At 54.7% G+C, this 8,888-nt stretch overlaps 1 protein-coding gene across 2 annotated transcripts; it reads left to right on the forward strand.

Moving 5' to 3' along the window:
- The first annotated feature begins 39 nt into the window (after positions 1-39).
- Positions 40-8,567, forward strand: BAD (BCL2 associated agonist of cell death). 2 transcript variants are annotated; one of them, XM_033119732.1, is made up of 4 exons: positions 40-147; positions 415-609; positions 7,325-7,518; positions 8,074-8,566. In XM_033119732.1, exons 2-4 carry the CDS (start codon positions 423-425, stop codon positions 8,182-8,184), a joined length of 492 nt encoding a protein of 163 aa, XP_032975623.1. In that variant the 5' UTR covers positions 40-147; positions 415-422; the 3' UTR covers positions 8,185-8,566. The 2 variants fall into 2 exon arrangements, with proteins under 2 accessions (XP_032975623.1, XP_032975624.1); XM_033119733.1 differs by lacking the exon at positions 40-147 and adding an exon at positions 148-274 and having other exon boundaries at positions 8,074-8,567.
- The last annotated feature ends 321 nt before the right edge of the window (positions 8,568-8,888 follow it).

The raw sequence follows: 8,888 nt of genomic DNA on the forward strand, positions 1-8,888 counted from the left end.
CCTCCTAGCCAGCCCTAGTGACATTTCAGTAGCTGATTGGGCTGGGTCGATGACAGTTCCCGTTGCCCAGGCAACTAGGGCAGGGCTCCCCCAGTGCTGTGGAGGGAGGCGCAGGCCCCGGTCCGGGGCCTCGAGATCGGGCTTGGGGTGAGACTGGCTTGCGGTCACCACCGGCGGGTCGGGCCGGGTCGTGGGGCTCCACAGCACCAGGGCTCCGAAAGGAGATTTAAGTCCTGGGTGGACAGGCTGAGCTCCCTGCCCAGCCAGACTCAGTGTACAGATGGGGGCCTGGGAGGCAGGGCGGACCTGGGGTTCTAAGGTGGGAGAGGGAACCAGGGACGCCTGCTCCCCGGCCGCCGCTGGCCACCGTTTGTTCCAGTTGTGCCCTAACTACCTGCCATCTTGCCCCCACAGCCCAGAGCATGTTCCAGATCCCAGAGTTTGAGCAGAGTGAGCAGGAAGACTCCAGCCCTGCAGATAGGGGCCTGGGCCCCAGCCCCACAGGAGACCAGCCCCCAGGCCCAGGCAAGCACCTGTGTACGGCCCCGGGCCTCCTGGGGGAAGCTGGTCACCAACAGGGACAGCCAGCCAGCAGCAGCCACCATGGAGGTAGGCACCGCCCCACAACAACCTGCCTGTCCACTTTTGCCCCCAGCCCGGGAGCTCCTCAGCATCTCAGCTGTATCCATACTCACTGGGTAGCTTTGAGTGAGTCCCTAACCTCTCTGCGCCTTAGTTTCCTCTTCTGTAAAACAGAGCAATTAGTCACCACCATTGTCGGGCTGTTAGGATGATTAGCAGAACATATAAGAAGTACTTAATTACAGTGTTGGCACTTACAAAATACTCAAAGAATGTAGTTGTTAGTGTAGGACCAGAACAAATCACTGAAAGGCAGGCAATGAGCCAGAAAAGGGAAGTGACTTGCCTAAGGTCACACTTGTTTAGCGGTTCCTTTGGTAGGAGGCAGGGCTGAAGTCTCTGAGGTACCTGCCAGAGGCTGCCAGCCCCCAGGTCTGTTTTCAATCCACCCTGTTCTCATGCCCACTCCAGGGCTATCCTTGCCAGTTGCCAGGGGCAGCTGACCTCAAGAGGCAGATAGCCCTACCAAGAGTCTGTGTGGCGGTGAGGAAGCATAGGCTGTCTTCCACACCCACAGAAGGGGGCCCAGCGCCCAGACAGACGGATGGGCACTGGAGGACAGTGGCCATTTCTCAGTAGTCTCCACTCCCCAGGGCCCAGCACAGGCCTTGGCACAGGAACCACCTCAGAGATCTTCTGAAAACAAAAACCACGTCCCTTGCCTGCTGAAGCCCAAATGACTTCCTCCCTATTTTTAGGACCAAGAAGGCTTAGTAAGGCCTCCTCTTGGCCCATTCACACACACTCTGTCAGACTAAACTCCAGACTTTAACTTCCAGATCTTTGTACTTGCTGTTTTTCTGCTCACAACAGCTTTCCACCCTCACCTGGCTGTTCCTGCTCTATATCAAGTGCTTAATCTGTGCCCCAGCTGTCCCAGCTGCCAGGGGCACATCAGTGAACAGAAGAGATAAAAGTCCTTGCCCTTATGGTGCCTATATTCCAGTCGGTGGGGAGAGACGGGCCATAAAGAAACAAACGAGTAAATGATATAACGTGCTAGAAGATGGCACACACTGGGCAGCAGTGTGAGAAAGTCTACTTTCTCTGGATCTGATGTACTGGGGGCCAGGGGAGCAATGTGAATGGAGGTGGCCAGGGTCAGCCTTGGTGAGAAGCAACATTTGACCACAGGCTGAAGGGGATGAGGCGGGAACCACTCAGATATCCGTGGGGAGAGATCCTGACAAGGGAAAGGCTAATGCAAAGGTCCTGAGGCCACTGTGGCCCAAGGGGACAGGGGTGGCGGCGGGAGCTGGAGATGCTGGAGTTAATGGAGGGGGAGGGGGAGCTGAACAGGGCCTTAGTGGCTTTGGCTCTTCCTTTGAAAACATGGGAGGGCTTTGAGCAGAGTGGAGTGATCTGATTTGGGCATCAAGAGAATCACCAGGGCTTGTGTTGAGACTGGTATGCAATGGGCAAAAGCAGTGCTGGGACTGCAGGGGAGTCTGCCTCAAGAGTCCCAAGGGAGGACAGTGGCTTGTGCGAGGGTGGTGACAGTGCAGGTGGTAAGCAGCTGGACTCCGGGTTTATTTTGAAGGTAGAGCTGGCAGGATTTGCTGGCAGATTGGATGTAGAGTTCCAGGGAAAGAGAGGAGTCAAGGATGGCTGCAAGAGGAATCTGGCCGGGGCATCTAGAAGGATGGAGTTGCTCTTAACTGAGATGGGGACAGGTAAGATCAGGAGCCCAGTGTGGGCCAGGTCCAGTTAGAGGTGTCTTTTGAGCATCCAGCTGGCGATTTCTAGAAGGGAAGGGTCCAGGCAGGATATCTGCATGTGGGAGTTGTCAGTCACTGATATAGTGTTCTGTGAGGCACAGGGAGCCACCCAAAAGTGAGGGTAGGCAAGGGGTGGGGGTTGAGGGGAGAGAGGAGCAGGTTTGGAGTCATCCTGGAGCGTGGAGCTGGGTGTGCCAGGCAATGTCAAGGGGGCCGCTGGGTTTCATGGCCGTGAATGTAAACCAAGCTGGTACATGGCTCCAGCCACAATGGCCGCTCAGGTGCCGGTGGGAGCTGGCAGGGGGTTGATGTTCACCAGAGCTATGTTCATCTCAGCCCAGCGAGAGAGGCAGGGCCTTGAGGCTGTGTGCAAGGGAGGGAATAGTTGGTGTGGGTGTAAGCTGGCTGGGTGGTGAGGAGAGGAGCCAACCCTGGAGTTCTCGCATCATTAGAGTTGGGGTACCAAGGGAGTGAGCGGACAGGGAGGAGGTGGTGGTGAGCCTGTGGGAAGCTTGTGATGGAATTATTGATGGTGACGGGGTCTAAGTTCTTGCCATGGGATGAGAGTGAGGGGAGGGGTGGAGACGGATGTCAAGGAAAGGAAAGGCTAGGAGGTAGGAAAGGACCACTTCTGTCCTATGAACGAATGAAGACAGGAATGGCAAAGGAGACAGTGGTAGGGAGCTTGAGTAATCTCCTGCACAAGCTAGGGGTTCGACCTGGGGCTGGGGGTGCCTGAGGTATGGAGGGGAGGGTGGCACAACCTGAGAAACTAGATTTAGGGAGGTGGGCATGACAGTGGTCTGAAGCAGCAATGCGCACCAAGGGGACCCCAGACCCAACCGTGAAGAGCTGTGGCGGTGGGGTGGGGACAGAAACCACTGGGGAGGACTGCACAGCATTTCTTAAATTTTTTACTTAGTTTTCAGTGTCTAAAAAACAAGTGATTTTTCTATAAAAGATCCCCAAATATCAATAACCTGCCAGAGCCACTGCCCTCCTCTAGATGAGCAGGGTCCCTTTGCTCTTCATACTTCTTGCCTCCTGGCCCCTGCTGGACTGTTAGTGTACCCAGGGCAGGGACTGCGGCCACCTTGTGTGCTGTGACAGCCAGGCACATAAGCCAGCACTGCCAGTGCTGGGACGGACAGTTGTGTGGCAAGCTGTGGGTGCGAGCTGATGGTGGCGAGGGAAGGAAGGACAGCCAGTGGGAGCAGCAGTCCAGCACTGGGCTCCGAGCCAGACTCAAGGATTAACACAGCTTTACACTTCATTAGCAAGTTGAGTTTAAGCAGGTTTAGTTATCTCACTCTGCCTCAGTCTCCTTATCCGTTCAATGGGAATAGAACCAGTCCCACCTCATAGGGTTATAGTGAGGATCTGATGAGCTAATATAGGAAAAGTGCTTAGAACCAGAGCCTAGTGCAGAGGAGCGTTTGGTGTTACTATTACTGTGATCATTGTTATTGTTACTACAAGTTGGCGCAGGCTCTGAACAGACCTGGGGTTGCCATTCATTCAGCGGAGAGTAATACATGAATAACCAATACCCGCCTGATGGCGGACAAGTGAATTACAGGTTAGGACCAGGATGTAAGGGCCTTGACGGCCATGCCAAGGAGTTCAGACTATATCTCATAAGCAATAGGGAGCCATTGTAGATTTCAGGTAGAGGACAGACAGTTGGGTTTAGAGGAGGGGTTGGCAAACCACAGCCACAGGCTGAATTCCCCACCCCCCTTTTTATACAGAATGTGAGCTAAGAATGGTTTTTACATTTTTAAATAGTTGACAATCCAAGAACAATATTTCATAACATGTGAAAATCATATGAAATTCGAGTTTGCGTGTCCCTAAATAAAATGTTCATGGTATACAGCAATGCAGTCATTTACATAGTTTATGGCTCTTTCAAGCCATGACCACAAAGCTGAGTACTTGTGACAGAGATTGTGTGGTCTGCCATGCCCCAAATATTTACTTTCTGACTCTTACAGAAAACACTTGCCAGCTTTCTGATTTCCTCAGCTCTGAGCATGTTCTTTGCAGCCTAGTAAGGGGCTTTTGTACCCCAAATGGCTTTAGGGTACACAGGGAGTCCGGGCTGGGGCCTGCAGGTACCAGAAGCCACACAGGCTGCCTGCTGCTCTGCCTGCTGGGGGCAGGCAGTGTGAGAGCATCTGCCAGTGGAAGAGCAGGAGCCAAACGGTTCTGCCTGGTGACAAAGCGTCACTGCCTCGAAATGTGTGGACCACCACCGTTTTAATGAGGTGTGCAAGGGTGCTCATGGAAGCACGACCATGGACGTGTTCAGCCCCATCCACGTGCCCGCAAGCCCAGCGGGTAAAGAACAAGCTTTGCTGGGGTGTGGGGCACCTCCAGCCGCAGCCACCCCTCCCACTTCCCCACCCCAGCCCTAGGCCTGCTCTCTGGGAAGATGGCATGAGTGGGCAGGCCTGGGCACCCACCCATTCTCACACCCAGAGAGGAGCCACAGCCCAGCCCTCTCCCTTACTTTCCCCAGAGTGGGGAGAGGCCGCCTCTGCCCTGCCTAGGGGCGTGTAGTGGTGAGAGCTGATTGAGGGTGAGATGGTTCAGTTGGCATGCCTCCTTCCCCCAGGGAGTTCACAAAAATCCCTCAGGTTTTTTCCAGTAAATAGGACACTTTTTAAAAATTCAGTTGACACAAATGGGTTCCATTTTGACAACAGCTGGCTTGGCATTGCTAAATCCATGGCTTTGGTGGAAAACCCACACCCCATAGGCGAGGCTCCAGGTAGAGCTGCACTAGCAGAAAGCCTGGGGCACATTTCCCAACCTGGGCCCGCAAGGGGAGCCTGAGGCATAAGAATTAAGGATGCAGGCCCTGAGGCCAGACTATTTAGGGTTGGATTCCTGCTCTGCTACCTAGTGGCTGAGTGACTTTGGGCAAGTTACTCACCCTCCCTGTGCCTTAGTTTTCTCTGTCCATGGGGACAATGAGTAAACTCCCTCCTAGGGTATAAGGAGGACATAATGAAGTAATACGCATGATGTACTTTCAAGGTGACACAGCAAGTGCTCTTCTGCTTGTGATTCCTTGCCGAGAGGGTAGTGCCCAGACCAAGTGCCCATCTGCAAATCACTCACCTTCCAACTCTGTCAAATGTGGTGGTTGTGTGGGTTCTTAGAGCTAGTAAAAGAGTAATAGCTGACGTTTCCTGAGCACTTAAATGGCTAGCTGTGTGACCTCAGGCAAGTTCCTAACCTCTAGCTGCCTCTATTTCCTCATCTGTAAAACAGGGAGAACGTGGCGTCCACCTCACTGGGAAGCTGGGAGGCTTTAGGATGTGAAAGCAGTAATGAGCTGGATGAGGTGGGGCCCACCTAGCTACTGAGCCCGGCCTCACTGCCCACACCCCACAGAACTGGCAAGTGCTCTGCAGATGGGCTGATCCTATCAGGGGTCTTTTTTAACCCCCGGCTCCTTCGGCCCCAATCCCCAACCCCCACTCCTGAATTAGCTACCTGACTCCTCAAAGGCTTTATGGTGTCCCTACCTGACCTCGGGCCTGGGCTTTAGGTGTTCTGACCGCATCCTCTTAGCGTAGGACTTTCTGAATTCAGCCCTCTTCCCTTCTGGGCTTTCTCAGCCATTATATCTGGAGCTGGGATCCTTGGAGGCCCTGCAGTCCCTGGAGCTGACCTACAGGGCTCTGTGGAAGGTCCTCTGTGGGGAGGACAAGACACCGTTATCACCCTGGCTTCAAAACCTGGCCTAAATCGTGCTTCCTCTAAAATGTCTTCCCTGACAGTGGGCCTTGCCGTGGACACTGAGCCCATTCTCAGCACTTGCTCCACGCTTGTCTTCTGCTCTATTATATAGCTCTGGGATTTTGCTCCTGGGAGTGGTTCTAGGTCCTTGATGGTCTAGATATGGGGGTGGGGTTGGCAGGAGTAAGGGGATGACACACAGTACACAAGTCAGACAAACTCCAAACACAGAAGAGGCGCCTTGTTGAATAATGACCCATCGTGCACTTTCAGCTTACAAAGCACTTTCATGCTCTGTTTTTGTGACCTTTACACAGTCACTGATAGTAAGAGCTAGGTTCATCCCCAGAGGTGAAGACACAGGCTCAGAGAGCTGAAGGGTGCTTGGACAAGGGAAGAGGTGAAGCTCAAGGAATCACCACTGGACTCTGGACACCAACAAACCTCTAGGGACTTCAGAACTTCACAGCTGTGTGACCCTGGATGCTTCTTAACCTCTCTAAGCCTGTCTGTCTTCTCATCTGTAAAATGGAGGCAATGTTAGTGCTCACCTCCCAGGATGGTTAGGAGGATAATGAGGTAATGCCCAGGGCCTAGCACATAGTAAGTGCCCCACAAATATTACCTTAAAAAGGCAACACACCCAACCGAACATTTTCTCCAAAGCAGCTGCTGTGGGAGGTGCAGACATGCTGCTCACAGGTTCTGGCTCTCCAGGGTCTCTCTTAGGCCACAAGAGTGAAACAAACGAGCACCAGCAGGTCACTTGCAGAGCTGGAGTTCAGCCCTGCCTGGCTGGGGCAGGGCACCTCCTCACCCAGGGGACTGGTCTCCCCTGCTGGAGAATGGAGATGATTAAAGAGCTGAAAACCCAGGGGCTTGCTGCGAGGGCCCATGGTCTTGCACTAGTAACTACAACTACTATTTATTATGCCCTTATTTTGTGCCTGGCACAGAGGTAGGTCCTTTTATACACTAAGGCCCTGGCCCATTATTGGGGCTCAATTAAGATTTGTGGGATTAATGAGAAGTTAATTCGAATCTTCACAAAAGCCCCATGAGCTTCCCTTGATTTACATACGAAGGAACTGGAGCTCTGAAAGGTATACTCTGATGAGCACACAAGTACATCAGCGGCCCAGTGAAGCTAACGCTGGGGGCGCAGAGGAGTTGAGATTCACGTCGCTCCCCACCCCCACCCCTCTCTCCAGGCGCTGGGTCTGTGGAGCCCCGGAGTCGCCACAGCTCGTACCCCGCGGGGACCGAGGAAGATGAAGAGATGGAGGAGGAGGAGCCCAGCCCCTTCCGGGGCCGCTCGCGCTCAGCGCCCCCCAACCTCTGGGCTGCACAGCGCTATGGCCGAGAGCTCCGGAGGATGAGCGATGAGTTCGAGGGTTCCTTTAAGGTGAGCGCCGGTCCCGGTGAAGTGAGGACTACTCCGAGCCTGCCGGGTTCTATACTTCCAGGTCACCTCCCACTGGGCAGTCCCGTTCCGAAACCCACGGCGTGTCGGGATATGTAGTCCAGACCCCCCGCTCCAGGCCAAAGCTTCTGGGGTCCCTAAATCCGTGGAGCGCGAAGCTTGCGGACATCTGTGCTCCCAGTCAGCCATTTCGGGTGTCCGGGTTTTTGCCTTCCACTTCGGAACCACTTCTTTAATTTTTGAATTGCGGTACCACCCGTCCGGTGGTAGATCTCCGGCTCTGGCCCTAACATACAGGGTCCTAGGCGTCCTCCCTCCTCGCCCCCGACACCGAGAGTCTGAGGTCGAACTCCTCCCATTCCTAAGGGCCCAAGCAAGCCATCTCTCGGGTTTATGAAAGTTAGAAGACCCCTCGGTACAGAGCATGTACCTTCCCCAGGTTCTCTATTAGAGATGGGATTCCGGAAGTGGAGGGCCCTGTCTCGGGCTGCCAGGATAAGCTAACTCATTTATCCGTTTCTTCCTCCCACCCCGAAGGGACTTCCTCGCCCGAAGAGCGCGGGCACAGCGACGCAGATGCGGCAAAACTCCAGCTGGACACGCATCTTCCAGTCCTTGTGGAGAGGAGGCTCCGCCTCCTCCCAATGACCTTCGGTCCCACAGCCCGAAGCTTCCCCCCAGCGCGCGCCGCCGTTGGCGGCCATCTTGGGTATGGGCGGAAGTCGTTTCCGCGGGCCTATACAAAAGATCAGGTCTGTCCCTTTCGGAAGGAGGTGGTCTGACCCAGAACCGATTCCCTTCCGGTGTGTGCGGGGACCTCCGAGGCTTCGGCCCCATCGGAAGTTTTGAAGATTTTCCGCCCGTAGCCCCCGGAAATAGCCCCTGACCCCGGTTCTGGGCTGACCCAGGCGCCTGCACCAAGTTGCGAATCAGAATAACTTCTCCAGAACCTTTTCCTCCGCGATGACCCTGCGGGCCGACGCTGGCCACAAAATGTGCTAATAAAACCCGCGTCTGTGCCGCCGAGTCTCTTCTGTCGGTCGCTAGGGGCTTTGCGGGCAGGGGGAGCGCTAGAACTTTGTTTTAGAAGATGGCCCCGTTTTACACATAAGGAAAACAGGCTCTGAGTGACTTATCCTGGGACCGAGACCAAGAGGCGGCGAGCAGAGCCAGGGTTTCTTGGCTCCCGGGAAACGGAGCGCGGCCCGGCCCCAGAGACCTCCAGGTCCTTATCTCTAATCTGGTAATTGGGAACCGCCGGCCGGCCGCCGGAATTCCGCGCTCTGCAAACCGTGCCGCCGTCCTCCAGGGAGGGTCATTTGTTCCTATTTGGGTCAGTCCTTCAGAGCAGC

The sequence above is a fragment of the Rhinolophus ferrumequinum genome, chromosome 11, assembly GCF_004115265.2.
Source record: "Rhinolophus ferrumequinum isolate MPI-CBG mRhiFer1 chromosome 11, mRhiFer1_v1.p, whole genome shotgun sequence".
Taxonomy (NCBI): domain Eukaryota; kingdom Metazoa; phylum Chordata; class Mammalia; order Chiroptera; family Rhinolophidae; genus Rhinolophus; species Rhinolophus ferrumequinum.

Excerpts from the sequence above, each read along its gene's own strand:
- BAD (XM_033119732.1), top strand. The coding sequence starts at position 423 with ATGTTCCAGATCCCAGAGTTTGAGCAGAGTGAGCAGGAAGACTCCAGC. Across the intron at positions 610-7,324 it reads CAGCAGCAGCCACCATGGAG|GCGCTGGGTCTGTGGAGCCC; the intron begins GTAGGCACCGCC and ends CCCTCTCTCCAG. Across the intron at positions 7,519-8,073 it reads AGTTCGAGGGTTCCTTTAAG|GGACTTCCTCGCCCGAAGAG; the intron begins GTGAGCGCCGGT and ends CCCACCCCGAAG.